Below are 23,547 nucleotides of genomic sequence, written 5' to 3' on the forward strand. Positions count from 1 at the left end.
TGAAAATAATACTGATTACTTCTTTGTATCTTTCTATATGGTCCAAACATTTGTTTAATGAGTATGTATTAGTTTTATAAAATATGAAAAATATCTTCATTTTGAGACATATTTTAAAGTCAGTGTCATTATTTACTAAGAAGTTCAAAGTAAAGTAACAGAAAAACACAAGACTTGGAATTTAAAAGGTTAACATTTCAATCTCCACTAATTATGTGACCTTGGGCTATTTCCTCATCTGTAAAACTTGAATTATTATACCTCTACACAGAGTTACAGTGTGGACTGAATGAGTAATACATATAAAATGCCTTTAGGTACAGTGCCTAGAACATGAGAGATATTAATAAACATCAATTCCTATCCATCTTTAAAAAATAATCAACATATGAGTATTTATATTTAGAAAGTGATGAGGAGTGGTGAAAAAGACTAAGTTCATATCCAAGCCCAGCTTAATTCAATAACAAATCTTCACATGAACTCTCAATGCAGAACATACAAAATCTCAGAATCTGGAAAGGACCTTGACATTCAATATATCTAATTTCTCACCCTAAGCTGGAATCTCCACTCCAAAAAACATCCATGCCTAAGAAATATCTTCCAAGCTTCAGTATAACAACAATAGTAACAGTTAACATTTACTGAGTGCTTACTATGTGTCAGACACCTGGCTAAATACCTTACAAGAATCACCTTACTTAATCATTACGATAACTCAATGAAGTTATTTTATCGGTAAGGAATAGGTGATGAAGCCAGGATACCACCCACAACAGGCCGACTCCAGACCCCATGTATTCACCCACTGTGCAAACTGTCAGCCCTTAAAGATGCCTGGGACAAGTCCTCCACAGGCTGGCTATTACAGCAGTTCTACGTATTAGAGGGATCGCTTTTATAATCGCTCAAAATATGCATCTTTATGATTTCATTACACAGCTCCTCTGGAGTACTGATATGCCATTTCTCATGATGGTCTTTTTCTTAATGTTTATCAAGTAATTCAATACTGAGAATCAGGTACCAGAATTTTTAGATTTTTTTAGAACTTTCAGAACTTGAAAGGACTTTCTTTAGGTATCACTTAGTCCGATGCCACTATTTTACAGATGAGTAAACAGGCCCGAGAATTTTAAGTGATTTGTCTGCAGTAATTAGTGGTAATCCAGTGCCCTGAAACAATAAATCCACGAACATTACACCACATTACACCACCTCCCCTAGAGAGAGTACAAACTCCTTACAAAGATGCAATGTGCTGAAAGCAGAGAAGAAAAAACAGATTTTATGAATAACTGCAAAGTATTTAGTAACAAAGTATTTAGCTCATAAAAAACATAGTAAAAGAAAATAATTTTTTTAAAATACTACCTTTATTTTCAGTGTAAAAGTATCTTTTACCTTGCTCTTTTAAATTAGGAAAAAGAACAATTTGATAAAAGAGCTTCAGAGAATTTAATCCTTACCCAATTATCATGTGCTTTTTTCTCATGGGACATAATCTGAAAAAGAAAATTATGATACTGGTAACTATTTTTCTCATACGTAAGCATGCACATCTATCACCATGATTTTGTATATAACTTATACACTCAAAAATATCTCAAGCATCTCTGAAGTCAGTAACATTTTAAAGCAAATTTTCATATACACATGATCCACTCTATTATACTTTTAAAGCAAAACTGAATGTAAAGACAACTAAAATTTTTGTGTAGTAAATTTCTATTTTATGCAATAATCAACTACAACAACAATATGAGTTGCCAATTAAGAGACAACCAGCCTGACTGAATATGCGACCCCAATGCTGATAGGTTATTTATTTATCCAATCCACATTCCCAAAGCAGAAGACATGGCAACTTCAAACAAGATCTCTTTTCCCAGAATCTCTGACTCCCTAGAAATGTTCCTCCGCCACATACAAAACCACAAGAGAGATAGATACACAAGTAGTCAAGTAACTATCTACTCCTGCATCAAAATACATATATCAATTCAAACAAGTCAGAATTGTTTTAAATTATACACACAAAAAAACACAAACACACACACATACACACACACACACACACACACACACACATACCTGCCCTTGATAAGAATGGACGGTTTTCTCCAATTCTTCTTCAAGATCTTTGGCTCGCTTTCTACAGGAAAGAAATAATTATTCTACTATTAACATATACTTAGAAATGACAGAGCACACTGTCTCTACTGAAAATACTAATTAAAGCACCCAAAGTGCTATGTTTCATGTGGAAAAAAAACACACACTAGAACTCTACGTGTTAACCACCTTTAAGAGATTCTAAAATATATTTTTTTCCTGATACAATTTTAGTATTAATTAAGCTTCAAAAGTAATACTAGCTGGGTTTACCTAAACCAAAGGTCATACAAAGATTTATATGGTACATTGGTTCATTTTTATTTTTTCTTATTTTATTTTTTCTTAAACTTTTATTTATTTAAGTGTGTTTTTCCAGGACCCATCAGCTCCAAGACAAGTAGTTGTTTCAATCTAGTTGTGGAGGGTGCAGCTCACAGTGGCCCATGTGGGGATCAAACCGACAACCTTGTTGTAAGAGCACCACGCTCTAACCAACTGAGCTAACCGGCCGCCCCTTATTTTTATTTTTAAGAAGTATGACCTCGGAAGATTTATTCAGATGTCTGTAATCTTAATAGAATTCTAGGGAATTAATACGTGTGAAATAAAATGTTACTTGTTACTTTCATAAGACTAACAAGATAATTCTTTATTCTGGATGAAACTCAAGCTACTCTTCCTAATGTAAAATGAAGTATCACAACTATTCAGTATGCTGCTGACAGACTTATAGTCTTATAAACACTTCAGAACTTTAATTGTGGATCTTTAACTCTTCTTTTTAGGGGGCATACTTCTTGAGTTCATTCATATTGTATACATTCTTCCCCATTTGAACCAAAGAGGAAAGACTTTGAAATCAATAGCTACTCATAATTTTCTTGAGATTAACAGAAGACAGGATTGCTCATGTTCAAACACAACTAATGTGAAAGACTTAAAATCTCACACACTGAAAGAAAAACATTTTTTCTTTTTCTATTTTCTGCATAACTTCATAACAGAAAGACATCTAAACGAAAGTAATAAAACAAAAATTCGTTGTTGGGTTTTTTGGGGTTTTTTTGCCTGCTGTATTATTCTTTCTGGTATTGAGCTTTTGGATACCGTCCCAACCTCAAAAAGAAAGGGGTAAAATATATTTAATACCTATAGGTCTCCAGCTCTTCAGCTGCATGGCTGATCTTTTCATCTGCTTTGGAAAGTTTCTCCTCTTTTTCTAACCGGTAATTTTCTTCTACTGTTAATTTCCTTAAAACAAAAAATGTTTTATTTCTTTTACTATATGTCGTAAAACAATTAATTATATATCTTTCATTACATCACAACTGGTGCTTCCCAGAAAGCAAGTTGCATAATACCACTAAAAACATCACATGCAAGGAAAAAAGTACCTGTGTAAACATTCCTGGCATGCAATTTAATATTACAAACTCAAATTAGAAAGCATCTTGTCTAATAACAGTACTACTAATATAAAAGATTCAAGAGTTTTCTATAAGAATTTACCATAAAAATAAGATTATCAAAGGTAAACATTAATAAAAACTGTTATGAAAATATTTTATCAAGACTTATTGTATATAGAAGTATTACATTTATTAGACAAGAAGTCACCAATTAATGAACTGTTTTTCAATCATTTTTAAGTTGGTTGTTAAGTTGTTAAAACAGTGATTAGTCTGCCAGGCCCTTCACCAAAACAAAAAAAATTACAACGAACCCAAAGTTAGTAGTAGTCCTACTTACTATAGTTTTTTTAATAACAATAGCTAACTTATTGTGCCATTAGTATGTGCCAGAAACTGTTCTTAGACCTTTACATGTATTATCTTATTTAATTACCACAACAACTCTACAAGAAGAGTACTATTTACAGAAAAAAAAGCACAGCACAAAGAAACTAAGACATAGAGCTAGCAAATGACTCCATTATACTATATTCCCCATGTTGTTTCATATGGTATCATTAATAACACTGGTCCCTCAAGAAATACTTTTTAAACACCACATGAAAACACATTTGGAGTCCTAACTGTGGGTGTCTCCCCTTCTTCATGAACTTTGGGAAGGAACATGATAAACAACTGAAGAAATTCTACAGGGCAGCAGTAAATGTTGTATACTGTACACACTACATTACCTATTGCTTAGAAAGCACTTCCCAGAGCAAGTATTTCATAGGTGTTATAAGAAAATAAGTCATCACCTTAGGAAAAGCATAGAAGGATAATGGGCTTGGAGATGGACGAGAAGTGTTTTTACAGACTGTAGATAAAAATAGCCAGCAATTCTTTGACACCCCTCCCATTGAGAGGTAAAGTCTATGAACCGGGGTGGTCTCCCCCTTGAATTTGGGTGGGCTTACTAATGATGAAAATTACACTGTGAAACGAAGCCCAATGATATGACTAAAAAAACAATCACATCTTACTTCACATATTTAAAGCCACATATCAAGCTTCTATACTATTTCACCTCTCTCCAATATGAAATGTGGAAAAGCGCTAATAATGTTAACATCTAGCATCTAGAAAATGACCAAATCTAAATCACACTGTATGCAGGCAAGAAGTTTAACATTTTACTCTAGTGTCAACTCTCTATATTCTACTCTGATGAACAACTAGTGGCATAATTCACTGAATTTGAGTAGTAAATAATTTAATTTACATGTAAGAATGGAATATGCAATACTTTGGGAATTCAAAGCATTTCAAATGAATGAATGAAATCACAATGTAAACACGACACATACAGCTAGGATTTTAGTCAGCTTCCCACCCTTAAGTATCTCCAGAAATTTTTCTTTAAAATTTTAAACAGTACTCATTAAAATTCTATAATCAATCACATATTTTTTTTGTCCAAAAGATACATTCAAAGGTATTTCTTTCACTTCAAGTAAGTCTCTTTTACGTCCAAATTTTTCGCACACTATCTTTCATCCTAACCTAAAAGAACGGCTCATTCCTAGGTTTAGTGATAAAAGCCATGAGGCTACTTCATAGTTCTATCATTTAGTCAAGTTCATTTCTCTTTTATATCCTAAGCAGTTGTAAGTGGCCCAGAAGGCCACGATGAATAGCAAGTGTTCAAATTTTTAATAGCATCCAAAGCATGATTGAAGTATACAGCTTGGCAATGGAAGAACTTAACCACTCAGGCCCCTGATGTCAAGGGAATGTTCATATTCTCTACCACTTTCCAAATATATACAACAGAGTCTCATTATTCCCACTAGTTATATTCTGTAAAAGTCACCACAAATCCTAAATTAGCAAATGCTTTTAAGAGAAGTACCGGATTAGGTTCCTGTGAGCACTGGTCACAGTATTTTCATCCCCCGATCAGTATATAACTGTTTCATGGATTTCTGTTTAAAGACACCTTATTGAATGCATGCTGTTAATTCATTAACAGTGCACTCCTGGTCTGTAACAGCATTGTACCTAAGGCCTGAACAAAGGTAATCTGACACATGTATTTGCTCTGTGAGGCACAGGAGTAGTCCTGCTTACCACTTCTAGTTCTTTCAATAATAATAGCTAACTTTCAGTGCCATAGCCTTCTTACATTTAGGAACACTAGACAGCACTTCGGCACTACGCTTGGGTGAGTTTTAAACAGCTAAATCACCAACAAAAAGCTTAAAAATGCAGCAGTAAATATACTACAAAAAAGACACTTGTTTAGAGGATGACAGCAGACAAGAAGGCAGAGCGTCACCTTGTTCGACCTCAAATGGGAACAAGCATATCGGGCAATTTAAACTTTTCGCTATTCTGTGCATGTCTGCAAATGACTACTAAAGCTCCACAAATACTGAATTTGGGGTTACAAATAAATTTCCATAAGTACGGAATCTACAAATAATGAGGATCAAGTACAGTATCTTTCATTAAGTTTGTAAAGGGGCTTGAAAGTCTGTTACATTTTATTTCTTTTTATGATTAAAAAATATGTGCTACAAAGATATTTGAATATCTGCAGTCTCCAAATAAGTAGGTATCTCAGGGGTCTTCTGTGCACTTATGCAATCAAGCATCAGCATACACACACAGTCTCTCACTCCAAAATATAAAGGTATAGTCAACAAATATTTATTGAATAACTACCACCTGCCAGGCATAGTTTCAGGCAAAAGGTAATAAAATAATTCTCTCATGGAGTTTACATTTAATATGGGAAAGATATAAATAAAGAAATACATACATACATACATACATACATACACACACACAATCGATCATCAGAGAAGAAAAGGGGCTATGAAGAAAAATAAAGCAAGGTTAAGAGGATGGAGAGTGGCAAGTATTATTTTAGTTAGGCTAGCCAGGGAAAGATTCTTTGAGGAAACATTTGAATCTGGACACCATTCTAGGCAGAAGGAGCAAATGTGAAAGGCCCTAAGATACAAATGGGTTTGGCATGCTAAAGGTCATCAGGAAGGCCAGTATGACGGTAACGTAGGGAGGAAAAAAGAAAATTAAAAAGCTAAAATTAAAGAGGTAGCCAGGGGTCAGATCTGGTAGGATCTTGCAGGCCATGACAAAAGCTTTGATTTAAATTCTGAGTGTGATATGAAGCCAGTTGGAGGTTCCAAACAACCGAGGGACAATACGCATTGTTTATGTTTTAGAAGGGCCATGCTGCTGAAAACAGAGCAGGAAGCTAAGAGTACAAAGAGGTGCTCCACTCGTGACACTACTGCAATAAGCCAGAGCCTAACTTACGATGGCTGGGATCAGAGTATAACATAGGCAGTGGTGAAAAGAAGTGAGTTTCAAGATACAGGAAAGCTCATAGAATTTGAAGATATAAAAGAGGAAAGTCAAGGATGGCTTCATCAGCTGCCCTGAGCAACTCAGCAAATAACACTGCCATTTACTGAGACAAGGAATGGTTCGGCAGGAGCAATTTACGTAGGGGAAAGGAATCAGTTTTACATATATCAGAGATGGAACTAATGGATAGAGTTTAATTACTAGGATGTCCATTCAGATTCCCTGACCTGGCTTACAGCATTATGAAGATTAATTAGCAATAATTGCTGACTATAAGAAGTTAAAGAGGAGAAGAAAAAAAAATGGCGGCGTGAGGTGAGCCTCTGTAACGCTCCCCTGGAATTTACAACGAATCGGACAACAATAACTCCACAAAGGACTCCTTGCACAGCAGACAGGCAAGACGAAGAGGCCGACTACTGAATTCACCTCCAGGTGGGTGAATCGCGCGAGCGGGGGAGGAGGGAGAGGAGAAGTGCGGACACGGAGCCGCGCGGGCGCAGGACACAGACCTAGCTCAGTGCTCGGAGCCCGCTGCTCCCGGAACTACCGCCGCTGCGGGAGAGGGAAGGACTCGGACTGCTAGGGCTCCGCTTACGGCCCACAGGGCTGAGGGGGCAGCATACAAAACCGCTGAACCCAACGCTCGCTCACGGCAGACCTCGGAGCAAAGACTGAGGGAAGAGGGCTAAAATCGGTGGTTTAAGCCCTCACTGCCGAGCGGAGAACGGAAGCCCTACGCACGGAGACTAGCTGCCCCCTCCCTACCCTCCCAGAGCTCGCCCCGCCCCCACCTGCCCGGTGCTAGAAGCCATAAAGTAGCAGTGTCGGATCAAAGGACAGAATATTTGCTGCTCTGAGAACTGTGGACCTCAGACACAGATTCGCAGCTCAACTAGTTCCCGCAAAGGGGAGGGAGCTGTGGAAGCAGGACTGGCTGTGGTGGTGGTCGCCGCCATTGCTCTGGGCCACCTCTCACAACTCACCCCGCCCCTGGCCCCACCTATCTGGGCGGATCCCTGCAGGAGTAAACAGAACTGCTGAAACAAACGGGCTCTGAATCTGGTGCAGAAAGAGCTTTGGAACTCCAAAAGCTCTTCGCATACCTATCAACCTGTTGCAGAAGACACTCCTGTAGATGTCTAGGAAGAGAAATAGTAAATCAGTGATTGCCATGAATAACCAAGGCAACAAGATAGCTCAGAAAGAAAGTGAAAAGTCTCCAGAAAAGGAACTTAGAGATATGGACCTTTGTGATTTAAATGACAGAGAATTCAAGATCGCAATTCTGAAAAAACTGAACGAGATGCAAGAAAACACAGAAAGGCAGTTTAATGAATTCAGAAACACAATCAAAGAACACCATGAGCATTTTACAAAAGAGATTGAAATCTTGAAAAAGAACCAAATAGAATTTCTGGAGATTAAGAACTCAATAGAAGAAATTAACAATAAAATATCCAGCTTAGGTAGTAGAGTTGACCAGATGGAGGAAAGAATCAGTGACATCGAAGATAGGAACCTGGAATTTATACAGAGGGAAGAAGAAAGAGACTTGAGACTTAAAAGAAATGAAAGAACTCTACAAGAACTTTCTGACTCCATCAGAAAGAGCAATATAAGAATAATGGGCATACCAGAAGGAGAAGAAAGAGGGAAGGGAACAGAGAATATATTCAAACAAATCGTCGATGAGAACTTCCCAAACTTGTGGACAGAACTGGATCCTCGAATCCAAGAAGCAAATAGAACACCTAATTACCTCAATCCCAACAGGCCTTCACCAAGGCACATTGTATTGAAGCTGTCTAAAATCAATGACAAAGAAAGAATCCTCAAGGCAGCCAGGGAAAAGAAGACGGTAACTTACAAAGGAAAGCCCATTAGATTATCATCAGATTTTTCAGCAGAAACTCTACAAGCTAGGAGGGAATGGAACCAAATATTCAAACTATTGAAAGAGAGAAATCATGAGCCAAGAATAATATATCCAGCAAAGATCTCCTTTAGATATGAAGGAGGAATAAAGACCTTTCCAGACATCCAGAAGCTGAGGGAATTTTCTAATACACGACCTGCACTACAAGAAATACTAAAGGAGGCTATTAGACCACCATCAACAGGGACAACTTGTGGCAACCGAAACTTAAAAAGGGGGAGCGTAAAGGCCTGAACTGGAATATGGGAATAGAGAAAGTAAGCGTACTGAAGAAACTGGAATACTCTAAATATCAAACTTTCTTTTACATAAACTCAAGGGTAACCACTCAAAAAACATCCAAATCTGAAATATATACTGTAATAAAAGAAGAAACAGAGGGAAACATCATAGAATACTACCACACAGAAATAACAGACAACAACAAAAAGGCAAAGAAACAATGGAGACACAGCCTTACCAGAAAACTAAAGACAGAATGACAGGAAATCCTCACATATCAATAATCACCCTAAATGTAAATGGACTGAACTCACCAATAAAGAGACACAGAGTAGCAGATTGGATCAAAAAACTAAACCCAACCATATGCTGCCTACAAGAGACACATCTCAGCTACAAGGACAAGCATAGACTCAAAGTGAAAGGGTGGAAATTGACACTTCAAGCAAATGGTACCCAGAAAAAATCAGGTGTAGCCATAATGATTTCCGATGAAACAGACTTCAGGGTGAAAAAGATAACAAGAGACAAAGATGGACATTTCATAATGGTAAAGGGGACTATACAACAAGAAGACATAACAGTCATCAATATTTATGCCCCCAATCAGGGAGCACCGAAATATACCAAGCAACTACTAACAGAACTAAAGGGAGAAATTGACCAAAACACAATTATACTAGGGGACTTAAATACATCATTGACAGCTATGGATAGATCATCCAAACAGAAGATAAATAATGAAATCGCAGCCCTAAATGACACATTAGATGAATTGGACATAATTGACATATATAGAGCACTTCATCCTAAAACATCAGACTATACATTCTTTTCTAGTGTACATGGAACATTCTCAAGGATAGACCATATATTGGGACACAAAATCAGCCTCAGCAAATTTAAGAAGATTGAAATCATACCAAGTATATTCTCTGATCACAAAGCTTTGAAATTGGATATCAACTGCAAAAAGAAAGCAGGAAAAAACACAAATACATGGAGATTAAACAACATACTTTTAAAGAATGACTGGGTCAAAGAAGAAATTAGAGGAGAGCTCAAAAGATACATAGAAACAAATGACAATGAAAATACATCCTACCAAAATTTTTGGGATGCCGCGAAAGCAGTTTTAAGAGGGAAATTTATATCATTACAGGCCTATCTCAAGAAACAAGAAAAATCCCAAATAAATAACCTCATGTTACACCTTAAAAAACTAGAAAAAGAAGAACAAGCGAAACCCAAGGTCAGCAGAAGAAAGGAAATAACAAAAATCAGAGCAGAACTAAATGAAATAGAGAACAAAAAGACAATAGAAAAAATTAATGTGACAAAAAGCTGGTTCTTTGAAAAGATTAACAAAATCGACAAACCCTTGGCTAGACTCACTAAGATAAAAAGAGAGAAGACACTAATTAACAAAATCAGAAATGAAAAAGGGGAAGTTATCACGGACACCACAGAAATACAAAGGATTATCCAAGAATACTATGAAGGACTATATGCCACCAAATTTAATAACTTAGAAGAAATGGACAAGTTCTTAGAAACATATAGACTTCCAAGGCTGAATCATGAAGAACTGGAAAATCTTAACAGGCCGATCACCAGTAAGGAAATTGAATCAGTCATCAAAAACCTTCCCAAAATCAAAAGTCCTGGACCAGATGGCTTCACCAGTGAATTCTACCAAACCTTCAAAGAGGATCTAATACCAATCCTGCTCAAACTCTTCCAAAAAATTGAAGAAGAGTCAGTACTCCCTAACTCATTTTATGAGGCCAACATTACCCTGATACCAAAACCTGGTAAGGACAACACAAAAAAAGAAAACTACAGACCTATATCTCTGATGAATACAGATGCTAAAATCCTAAACAAAATTCTAGCAAATCGAATACAACAATGCATTAAAAAGATTATTCATCACGACCAAGTGGGGTTCATCCCCGGGGCACAAGGATGGTTCAACATTCGCAAATCCATCAATGTGATACATCACATAAACAAAATAAAGGACAAAAATCATATTATTCTATCAATTGATGCAGAAAAAGCATTTGATAAGATACAACATCCATTTATGATTAAAACACTTACTAAAATTGGTATAGAAGGAAAATACCTCAACATAATAAAGGCCATATACGACAAGCCCTCAGCTAACCTCATAATTAATGGTGAAAAGCTGAAGCCCTTTGCTCTACGTTCAGGAACACGACAAGGTTGTCCCCTATCACCTCTGCTTTTCAACATAGTGTTGGAAGTCCTCGCCAGAGCTATCAGGCAAGAGAAAGAAATAAAAGGCATCCAAATTGGGAATGAAGAAGTTAAATTGTCACTCTTTGCAGATGACATGATGCTATACATAGAAAACCCTAAAGACTCCACCAAAAAGCTATTACAAACAATCAATGAATACAGTAAAGTTGCTGGCTACAAAATCAACGTACAAAAGTCCATTGCTTTCCTATATACCAACAATGAAATCTCAGAAAAAGAGATAGAAAAAACAATTCCTTTTGCAATTGCAGCAAAAAGAATAAAATACCTAGGAATAAACTTAACCAAGGATGTGAAGGATTTATATGCTGAAAACTATAAGACATTTTTGAAAGAAATTGAAGAAGACACAAAGAAATGGAAAGACATTCCGTGCTCATGGATCGGAAGAATCAACATAGTTAAAATGGCCATATTACCCAAAGCCATATACAGATTTAATGCAATACCCATTAAAATCCCAATGGCATATTTTAAAGAAATAGAACAAAAAATCATCAGATTTGTTTGGAACCACAAAAGACCCCGAATAGCCAAAGCAATATTAAAAAAAAAGGACAATACTGGAGGTATCACACTCCCTGATTTTTCCTTGTACTACAGGGCTACAATAATCAAAACAGCTTGGTATTGGCGGAAAAACAGACACATAGACCAATGGAATAGAATTGAGAACCCAGAAATAAAACCACATAAATATGGACAGATAATTTTTGACAAAGAAGCTAAAAACATACAATGGACGAAAGACAGCCTCTTCAATAAATGGTGCTGGCAGAATTGGATAGCTACGTGCAAAAGAATGAAACTGGACTGCTATCTGTCACCATGTACCAAAATTAATTCAAAATGGATCAAAGACTTAAGCATAAGACCTGACACAATAAACTGCATTGAAGAAAACATAGGTACTAAACTTATGGACCTTGGGTTCAAAGAGCATTTTATGAATTTGACTCCAAAGGCAATGGAAGTAAAAACTAAAATAAACAAATGGGATTATATGAAACTGAAAAGCTTCTGCACAGCAAAAGAAACTATTGACAAAATAATGAGGCAACCAACTGAATGGGAGAAGATTTTCGCAAACAGTTCCTCTGATAAGGGGCTAATATCCAAAATATACAAGGAACTCATGAAACTCAACAACAAAAAAACAAACAACCCAATTGAAAAATGGACAGAGGACCTGAAGAGACATTTCTCCAAAGAGGATATACAAATGGCAAATAGACATATGAAAAAATGCTCAACATCGCTAATCATCAGAGAAATGCAAATGAAAACCACAATGAGATATCACCTCACCCCAGTCAGAATGGCTTTCATCAACAAAACAAATAGTAACAAGTGTTGGAGAGGCTGTGGAGAAAAAGGAACTCTCATACACTGTTGGTGGGAATGCAGACTGGTGCAGCCGCTATGGAAGGCAGTGTGGAGGTTCCTCAAGAAATTACGAATAGAATTACCATATGACCCAGCAATCGCTCTCCTGGGTATCTACCCCAAAAATATAAAAGCATCTCTCTATAGAGACACGTGTACGCCAATGTTCATTGCAGCTTTGTTTACGGTGGCCAAGACATGGAAACAACCAAAATGTCCTTCGATAGATGAATGGATAAAGAAGTTGTGGTACATATACACAATGGAATACTATTCGGCGTTAAGGAAAGATGATATAGGAACATTTGTGACAACATGGATGGATCTCGAGAGAATAATGCTAAGTGAAACAAGTCAGACAGAAAAAGCAGAGAACCCTATGATTTCACTGATATGTGGTATATAAACCAAAAAGAACAGGACAAACAAATGAGAAACAAAAACTCATAGACACAGACAATAATTTAGTGGTTACCAGAGGGTAAGGGGGTGGGGGGTGGGTGATGAGGGTAAAGGGGATCAAATATATGGTGATGGAAGGAGAACTGACTCTGGGTGGTGAACACACAATGGGATTTATAGACGATGTAATACAGAATTGTACACCTGAAATCTATGTAAATTTACTAACAATTGTCACCCCAATAAAATTAATTAAAAAAAAAAAAAAAAAAAAGAAGTTAAAGAGGATTTTGTGAAACAGCTTGCAAAGTACAATATCACTTACACATTCTTCCTTGAAAAAAAGGGTTTCAAGAGCAATTAACTTTCTTAAAAAAACTGATGAAATAGGTATAATACAATCATAAACTGAGAAATTTGGATAATCACATAAATTAAATATGCAACATTTTTAAACTATTTCACTTGTCATTCAGTAGCATTATCAACATAATTTTTATTACCTGTGAAGTGTCATTTCATTTTCTTGATACAGTTCCGTCATTACTTTAAGTTTCTGCTGAAGCTTTTGATTCTCACTTTCAAACTGTTCATTTTCTGACCGCAAAGATGCTTGTTCAGTCTGGAGATTATTAATACATTCTAGAGAAATTTTTTAAAAGTAAATATTTTAAGTTGCATATTAACATTTCATACAGACAAAAGTTACTAAAAATAAAATAATAAACTAAATTCTTTCCAACAGCAACAGAAAATCCGTAAGGTATTTTTAAATATCTATCTGTTGACTTCAGTTTTAAGCTAGTGCCAAGAATAGTCACTTAATGGATACTAATGTTGGGTATTATCTCTTAAAACTCGGCCATCCCTAATGGGAAAAAAAAAAAACCACTTCAATCTTCATTATATTTTTGAACTAGTATTTTGTTCAAGTCCTCTGTATCCTAAAAGAGCACTGTAAATGATTATCAATGAAAAGAAACAGTTTAGAAGAAAACCTTCATATTAAGAATAGAGAAGACCAATTGTAGAAATTTCCTTCATGATCCATTAAAAAAAAGAGAGTTAGATTTGAAAGGAGGGTACAGGCAGACAGAGTCTCCAAATACTAGCTTTAGAAAATAATAAAGATTTTCCAAGCAATTTTGTTAATCGACAGGGTAACTGGTGAGCAAATTGGTATTCTGGCTCTTATTAAATAATCCCTTGCTGAGAGTCTGTTAATATTCTAAAATATAGCTTCCTTGAAAGCAGGCGCCACATCTTTTCCTGCTGGGACTCTCCCATGGCTTTTAGTACTTACTATGCATGACACATAGCAAAACCGTATTTTTAAGTTAATATTACTTTTCAAAATAAAAAATAATCCAACTACCAATCTCATGTGAATAAAACTATAATCTTATTTTCAATAATCTGTATCTTTGGTGGTTCAAGGTTTTCAAAAGTGTTTTATTATAAATATAGTTCACTTATTGTAGAAATTGTTGAAAATATAGACAAGTAAAAAGAAAAATCTATTCATGTCATATTCAAAGATAATCATTACTGACATGAGAGTATGTCCTTCCATTTTTCTTTTTTTATGCAAGTGGTTATGGTGAAATTCTTTTTTTTTTTAACAAAATGGGCTATTACTTTTATCAACTATATCAGCAAAATAAAAATGTTTTCAAACATTATTCAGCCATAAAAAAAGAAATCTTGCCATCTACAATATGGATGGACCTAGAGGGTATTATGATGAGTGAAACAAGTCAGACAGAGAAAGGCAAATACAAAATGATTTCACTTATATGTGGAATCTAAAAAACAAACAAACAAAACGAAAACAAACTCATAGATACAGAAAACATTTTGATGATTGCCAGATGGTAGGGATGATGGGAGGGATGAGTCAAGGGGGGAAGAGATTAAGAGGTACAAACTGACAGATACAAAATAGTCATGGGGATGTAAAGTATAGCATAGGGAATGCAGTCAATAATATTGTAATAACTATGTACAGTGTCAGATGGGTACTAGATTGATCGGGGTGATCACTTCGCACGTTACATAAATGTCTATAATCACTGTATTGTACACCTGAAACTAATATAATACTGAATGCCAACTGTGATTGAAAATTTTTTAAAAATTAAGAAAAAATAAAATAATATAATAAAAAAAATGTTTTCAATGAAAAGAACTTCATTCTGTAAGTCTAATATCACTCCTGCATATACTATTCATGTATATTAGAAGGAGAAAACTATATTGTTAAAAAATCTGTGAAATATAGTAATATCATTACTGAAGGTTAATTTTGCAATTAACAAAGACCTTGAAACGTTTTAATTTGCTACTCTTTAATATCTCAAACCATACCATACATACAACACTGAAATTCAAAGGTGAGTATGATTTTACATTTTTTAAAATGATTTAATTATTTTAATTTCATATAAATATGGAGGAAACTGATAAGACTTTATTAATTATAAAAAACTCAGGATGTTTCCCCAAATATGAAACAAAAAAACCCAGAAACAAACAACAACAACAAAAAAAACCACAATAAAATTTTCCCATAATTAATTCAATTCATGGTGCCATTCTCTATAAAAGATGTATTTATTTAGGAAAACTTCAAAAGTATGTACTTTACCTACCTGTAAGTTCTTCCTTTGCTTTATCTATTTCAGATAACTGAGTGTAAATTTGGTTTCTTTCTCCTTCTAGGGTTTTTAAAGAAGCGTTTAACTTTAAAGAATGGAAAAAAGTAAAAAGCAACATTAATCAGTTATACAAAAAAAAAAATCTCAATATGCCATCCCTTTTGAAGCTCTTTTATAACTTTGATGAAATTATTGCCTAAAATGTACAAACTAACAATGCAGTTTCCATCTTACAAAGGACCAAAGTCCTCAACAGTTGTAAATTCCAGATCAGGGATAGAGAAGATAAGTGGCAGATGCTTACACAGTGGCTCTTTTCATTTTGTTTACTTTCAACACATAAGTTTTGATTAAAGCAATCTTCAAGTCTTACCAAGACTTCTCACAGATCAGTAAAGATCAGGATACCAGGACTAAAGTGGAAAAGAGAAGGGATAAAGCAGAAGAAAAGGAACCTAGTATTTGCCTCTCAAAATAGGATATGGGGCAATGGAGAGAGGAAAATACTGAGACCAGAGAAAGAAAAATGCTCAAAGAGGGAAGTATGAGAGAAAATAGAGTAAACGTTTTTATATATTCCTTATACAAAAGAAATGAATTCAGATCTTGAAAATTTGTTATAATTTCTAAAAATTAACAATATGAATTTCTAATTATAAAAAAGAAAAGAAATTAATGAAGATAATTCTGATCACTTCTGAAAATTCTGATCTCTCATATTGTATATATAAAATTGACTTTTAAGATAGTTACTAAAGACATACAAGTTTAATCCATGCTCTACTTTTTTTTATATTTATGTAGTAATGCAAACCTTAGCTGCATGAATCAGTTTCTTCAGAGCTCCTTGTGGTTGATTATCTATAGTAGAAAACAAAAACATAATAAATTGGGGGGAAAATGCAATGCCACAGTAGACATCCAAATGATTTTATTAATTCATTCAACTAGAGCCTTACAATTCTCTCCTCACTATAGTAATGAATTTGACATAGGCAGAATGGCCTTGAATCTGCTCCCAAGAAGTTAAACAATAAAAGCACCAGAGGCACAAGAGTATCATTTAAAAAGGTCCTTCATCACTCCAAGCAGTTATAACAAGGATTTGGTATTCACCTAAATACAGTCCACAGACAGTCTAATCTTGGAATCCTTCACCATACAAAATATAAGTGGAATTATACTCCAAATTAACATTAAACAAACATCAGTTTCCCCATTAGAAAATTATTTCTTACAAAAAAAGTGGAAGTGAAAGTACAAACAGAACTGTATGTGTTTACTTTGGAAATGTAATTTTCCACCAGTACATTAATGTTACCATCAAAGAAAACTTTTTAAAAATCATACCTTCTCCTCCTTAATAAATTTGTGAATTATGCAGGGGTGGAGGTAGAGAAAAGAGAAAAGACACAAAAGTCAAAAGGCTACCATTAGGGAAAACTAGGTGCAAGATTCATAAGATCTCTCTGTACTCTTTTGCAAATCTTTTCTGTGAGTCTATAATTATGTCAAAATAAAAAAACAATTTAAGTCAAAGGAATTGGTTTGAGAATACAGTGAGTAGCTATGGTGAACCTAACTTTTTCCTCACTTTCCACACTGCAACCAAGAACAGCAGTAACAATTTGGAATGGCCAAGGTTAAAGCACTGGAACCACCTGAATCATCTAACTAAATAAAGCAAAAAAAAAAAAAAAAAATGTGTCCTGAGGTATTCATTTATATAACACTCATTTTTTTTCAAACTACTCACCCATCCATTGGATTATCTTACAGTACAGGTAAAAAGAGGCATTATAATGATTATGATGCAATGTTAAAACAGCTATAATGAAGGTATGTACAACATATGAAAAGAACAGAGGAAAGAGGCTGTAAGTCTGTCTGAAGAGTTGGAGAGAGTCTTTTATAAGGCTGTATTCCAGCTGGAGCTTAACTATAAGGAATGGTGAGAAAGGAACAGACTACTAAAGAAAGGTGGACAAGATGGGCCAAAGCAGTGCATAAAGAACAGGTAAACATGGGGAGCTCAAAGGAAATACAAGAGCTAGTTGTCGTTTTTAGCAAGAGGCAAGTCATTTCAAAACTAAGTGCGCACCATTTTCTGAATCACTCTTCATTTCCAATTCCAAGCTATCATCCGTTAGGTCTTCTCCAAGCACAGCAGCCCAATCTTTCATCTTCAGCAAGCGTTCAGTCAGGGTCTTGACATTTAGCAAAAGGGGTAAAAAAAAGAGAGGGTAATTAATACCACATGCTAATGATTTACAATTTCTGAAGGTATAGTTGTAGTTTAAAAACCAATGCACATAAATAACAGTACATGAACTCTTATTCTCCATGTGGTATCAAGATACATCAATACTCTGAAAAATTTAACATTCATTGGCTATTCAATTCTTCAAGTTAAAAACCAAAACCAGTTATTCCTAAATCAAATACAATTCTTGGTAATGGTCCATATTTGCTATAAAATGACCAAACATGTTCTTATATGATATTTCTCGCATGCCACAAATAAAAGTGGCCACTAACAAGAGATTAAACTGTGTGAAGTCAAACAAATCTGCAAGTGAGGTACATGATATATGAAAAAATCAGATTTCATGGATTTGATTTATTCAAGGAAACAACTATCTGGGAAGTTCAGCTGACATAAAGGAAAAGAAATGATAAAAGAGAATCTAAATTGAAGCATAAGAGGTTTTCCAACAATACTTTTTGAATTTTCTTGAATAAAGAAGGATTTTCTAGCACTACAGATAATGAGTGTGCCATATACGTTTGTGGAGGGACCCACCTAAAAACCCATTCTGCTCTATAATTTCCACCCTTCGATCAGCTCCCTCTTGAGAGTTCCAAGCACAAATAACATGGCCTATCGCTTTGTGTAGAGCTTGAGATTAGCATCTCATTCTTGTTCTGTTTAGGAAGAATCCCAAGTCCTTTAGTAAATATAGGGAAAAAAATAAATAATATGCCAAATTATGAATACAATTCCTAAAGATGAAATCTTGAAAACATTCTTAGTAGCAACATAAACAGCATAAATGTGTAGCTTTCAAGATGGTAATACACACCACTTTGTTGTTTAGATTACAGAATGTTAGTTTTACATCTTATTACTTGATACTGATATCTGAGTATCTGTTTGCAGCTTGAAAACGTAAGATTTAAAAGAGTAGGCAGGAAAAGGGCTAGGAGGGGGAGCAGGGAATAGGAAAGAATCAACAAATCCTAATAGTAGTATCAATTATTTTATTCCTATCAAAGTTTCAATCAGATTTATTTTTTTTAAGTATTCATCTCTGTGCAAGTACATATACCAGCTAATTTCAGTATTAAAGATATTCAATCAATACATATAATTCCATCTGTCCAATTTCTAAAATTCTTTCCAACCTCTTCTTATCAACAGAAACAGATGACAGTCTAAAGACAAAGGTAAAATCCATTATTCTTTTTCTTTCTTCATTCAATACTGAGGCTTAAATACAGAGAGGGGGGAAAGGGATAGATGGAATGTTGATATATATTCTACAAATCTGTAAGGTACAAATTGGAAAATATGCCCAAAAAATACATATCCTCAAATTTGGCCAAATAAATGATCAAAATAAAAGCTTCTGAAAACAAAAATTTTCAAATTTCAGAATAAGTATAAAATTCTAGCTGACTCGGTCACTTGGTAATCAGCAGGACCATTTACCTTGATCTGATTTTCTTTATCACATAGAACTTGTTTCGCATATACGCTGGAGTCTTCAAATGTTATTTTCTGCTTATTAAGTTCACTCGCTTTCTCTTTCCATTCTTCAGCTTCTTGTAAAAGCTAAAATTCAAACCGACATAAAAACAAAAGCAATTCATATTATCATCCACATGTATTTATGTATCATTAATAGATATTATACAATGTAATGTGTTGCTGAGAAGGAAGGGAAGAAGACAGGAAGGGATGGAATGAAGAAGGGAAGGCAGAGCAGGCTCTTATTTTCAAAGAACTTTCAAAAGAGTGGTAATGTAAAATAACAGACACTTAAACCTTCTACTGATTAACATAATAAATCTATATCAAATAAAAGGTTTTCTGACATGTATCTGTTAGATTTGGTCATTTCTTAACATTCCTTATATCCCATATAACATGTATACCTTGCTTATATGAAAATTTATCCTACCAGGAGAGACATCAGGAGAGAATACAAAGGAGACCGTCCTGCTCTCGTGCTCTCCAGGAAAAGCCTATTCTTGCTCCTAGCAAGGGTCAGCCATGAGTATGCCCAGAAGATTTATAATTACAATACTCACAAGTTGAAGACTCCCTATACAGTACAAACCTGCTTCTGGCTTTCCTGAAGTTGGGAGTTTTCGCTTAAAGCATCTTTTATAGCTATTTTAAGTCTTTCTTCATTCATTTGAAATATTTTGAAGGTTGTTTTGGCCTAAGTAAAATAAAACATATCGAGTTTACAACAATTAGTTTAATAACTCTTTTTTACACATACTCCCTATAACATGGAATTAAAGTCAAAAAACATGTAAATATTAACAGGAGATGCAGCATGGTGTAGCATAAAAAAAGCTGGCCTAGAATCAGAGTCTAGTCATGGCTTTGACACTAACTTGCCATGTGACCTTGGACTTTGATTTAACATCTTATAACCTTCTATGTACTATGTAGCAAGTTTTGTTAACTTTTTATTATCTGTCTCTCTTATCAGAATTAAACTTTATGAGAACTTTTCTGTGAATTTTGTCTACTAATGTTAAGTGCCAAGAACCTTTCAACAGTGATCAGCACATAGCAATAGCTCAATAAACAGTTCAATAAAAAAAATGGACTTTCCTGTGGTACCTTGTATAAAAAACATATATCTAAGACCCTTGTATCGCAAATTCTAATTTATATCTTATTCTTTACTCATAAAAGTAATAATAAAACTAAAATGACTAACAAAAGCAACAGACCTATTAACTAATTCAACTTACTTCAGCTACTTGTGATTTGAGGGATTTTGATTCCTCTTCTAAGGACTGTATCTTTTTTGAAATATCCACCATCTGGAAATACAGTATCAATCAATAAACAAGTATTTACCAAACTCCTCAGTTTCCAAGATGCCACATGTATTACATATATCGTTAACCTAACACTTTTTCTCAAAAAACTGAGGGCTCAAATTAAGAAACCTTCTCAGCCATATGCCTAAAGGGACTTTATGTGAAAGTTACATAATAGTAATCTATCTCATCTTTAACATTTCATAACATTTAAGTTTCATAGGCTTCAGATAAGTCCATTAACATCATCTTACTAAATAATCTCACACACAAGATCTTCCTTAAGACAGATTTTAAAATAGGATGACAAATAAAAGAAAGTTAATGTTCTTCAACATACCTTTTGAGTGATAAAATAAAATCCACTATGTACGTGATTATTCACCTTATTTATGTAAGCTACTTCCATAGTGCATATAGAAGATTTCTACAACAATATGCAAGAAACTTAACATGATAATGGTACCCTCCAGTGAACAAAAAGAGCTAGAGGATCTGGAAATTTTTACTCTCCTCTTTACAGCCTTCTGTATTCTTTGATTTTTCACAGTGTATGTAATACTTTAACCAATATCATATTAATTTTTTAAAATTCAGTAACTTTATTTTTCCTACAGTCTCCTCAAACACAAAAGCCTTACCAATTCATCTTGCTCAGAATGTTTAGACTTCTCCTCTGTGAGCTTTTTTTCTAGAAAGAGAATTTCATCCTCAAGTTCAGATTTGGATAAGTTCAGCTTTTCACAGATTTCCTAAAAAAGGAAGCCAACTTTTTAAGACAGACATAGGAATTTTTGGTTAGGGTAAATCAGGTGAGTATAATCAAACACATATGATGGAAGATAAATCAGTTTAGTTTATGTATTTGTTTATTTTTATAACATTGAAATAATGGCAATTCTAACAGTGGTCAGCAAACTTTTTCTATAAAGAGCCAGAGTGTAAATATTTTAGTCTTGCAGGCCATGCAGTCTCTGTCCCAACTACTTAACGCATTATGCCTATGTAATGAGAAAGCAAAGATGATATGTAAATTAACAAAAATGCTCTAGTAAAATTTTATTCACAAAAACAGCTAGAAAGCCCCGAGTCTAGTTTGCCAACCTCTGCCCTAAGCATTATCAGGGGAAAAGGAGAAATAAATACAATTTAACATAATTAAAGGCAAAATAAATTCCAAAACCAATCAAGATTGCTTCATAATAATATTCCACATTGAATTAAGACATATTTTCTGTGACGTTTTGAATTTAAAATGATTAGTTATTAGATTATTCCAATTGGATATTAAATACTATAATAAACATACCTCGGATACTTGTGATCCTTCAACAAACTTGATAAAAAAAAAAAACCCAAAAATTCAAAGAACTTAATGCAGGCCAAAATAAAAGCAGAACAAGTACATACTATATTGGCTAAAAAACTTATTTATATATATTTCCCCAAATTTGACTATTTAATTAAATGAATTCTCTGACTTGAATCCAAATTACCATATTGTTTTGATTTTATCCACAGATTCAATCATCAAATTTTTTATTGTATTTTAGTTTATATTCAATTATATTTACCAATCTTGAAAATAAACACTATGTATTTAAAAATTGATAAAATTAGAGAAAATTTTCCAAAATGTTCACTTTAAAGTAAAATTCAACTAATCTTATTGCTAGATTATGTAAATTCAATGCTTTGAGAAAAAATTGCTTTTATTTTATCCACAATTCCACCAAGCTTGAGGAAATGTCTATGTACTCCAGTTTTTGCTCTTCTGTTAGCATGCCAAATGTTTTTTAAAATTCTTTTTTAATCAAACTAATAAATTACCACTAGAACAACTTAAAAGAGAAGGTCAACAACAAATGTAATAATAAGTTCTTGAGAATATTAATAGGTAACAAATGAAGAAAGAAAAGATTAAATTTATTTCATTTGGAATTCAATTTATAACTTACTCTGCACCCTACTAGGAAATTCTGACATATGGACTTTCTGATGGTTAGACATCAGTGATTGAGAATTGTTAAGCTCGATTGACTGAACACATACAGCAAAAGTACAGAGTCCACTGTATCCTACTGTAATATTAGTAAGCTTTTATTAACACTTCCATCTCAAAATAGTAAGGCACTCCCAGTATCCCACCTTGTCACAGCTTAGCTAAATGACAAATTATCATACTTTCCTTCCTTACTATTAGTCAAATCATATATGCATATCTCTTCCAAAACTCTACACTCAGTCACATGCTGGCAGCTGGAAATTGGTCACAGTCAGAGTACTTACACAACAGACCTCAGCAAAATACTACAAATAAGGGTTCCTGCCTTTCAGAGAGCCCATTGTTAAATATTTACCAGCACACCACTGCTTATAATATAAATCTTTGGTCTAATTATAGTCAGCTCCTAATATACTGGGGATGAAGTAAAGGCAATACTACCACAATATACATAATTTATGGCTAAATTGCTAAATTTATGGAAAAAATCCTGTTTTTCTTTCTACAGGAAAGTGAATCAAAAAAAAAAAAAAGAAAGAAAAGGCCAGCCCGGTTAGAGCTCCATGCTCCTAACACCGAAGGCTGCCAGTTCGATATCCACATGGGCCGTGGGCTCTCAACCACAAGGTTGCTGGTTCAACTCCTCGAGTCCCACAAGGGATGGTGGGCTCC

At 34.4% G+C, this 23,547-nt stretch overlaps 1 protein-coding gene across 22 annotated transcripts in view; it reads right to left on the reverse strand.

The window, feature by feature from the left end:
- MIA2 (MIA SH3 domain ER export factor 2) overlaps positions 1-23,547 on the reverse strand; it is an 86,205-nt gene that overhangs the window by 26,294 nt on the left and 36,364 nt on the right. For 11 of the 22 annotated variants that reach the window (XM_081047821.1, XM_081047830.1, XM_081047840.1 and 8 more), the window contains 12 exons: positions 22,180-22,206; positions 21,512-21,622; positions 20,799-20,870; positions 20,147-20,251; positions 19,516-19,638; positions 17,905-18,010; positions 16,618-16,664; positions 15,798-15,888; positions 13,650-13,788; positions 3,271-3,372; positions 2,098-2,158; positions 1,473-1,508 (listed from right to left, as the gene is read on the reverse strand). In XM_081047821.1, coding sequence (XP_080903947.1) covers positions 1,473-1,508; positions 2,098-2,158; positions 3,271-3,372; positions 13,650-13,788; positions 15,798-15,888; positions 16,618-16,664; positions 17,905-18,010; positions 19,516-19,638; positions 20,147-20,251; positions 20,799-20,870; positions 21,512-21,622; positions 22,180-22,206 — 1,020 coding nt within the window. The remainder of the gene's footprint in view (positions 1-1,472; positions 1,509-2,097; positions 2,159-3,270; positions 3,373-13,649; positions 13,789-15,797; positions 15,889-16,617; positions 16,665-17,904; positions 18,011-19,515; positions 19,639-20,146; positions 20,252-20,798; positions 20,871-21,511; positions 21,623-22,179; positions 22,207-23,547) is intronic. The other 11 variants (XM_081047832.1, XM_081047831.1, XM_081047841.1 and 8 more) reach the window with 1 other exon arrangement.

Source organism: Rhinolophus hipposideros, assembly GCF_964194185.1.
Source record: "Rhinolophus hipposideros genome assembly, chromosome: 5".
Lineage (NCBI taxonomy): Eukaryota > Metazoa > Chordata > Mammalia > Chiroptera > Rhinolophidae > Rhinolophus > Rhinolophus hipposideros.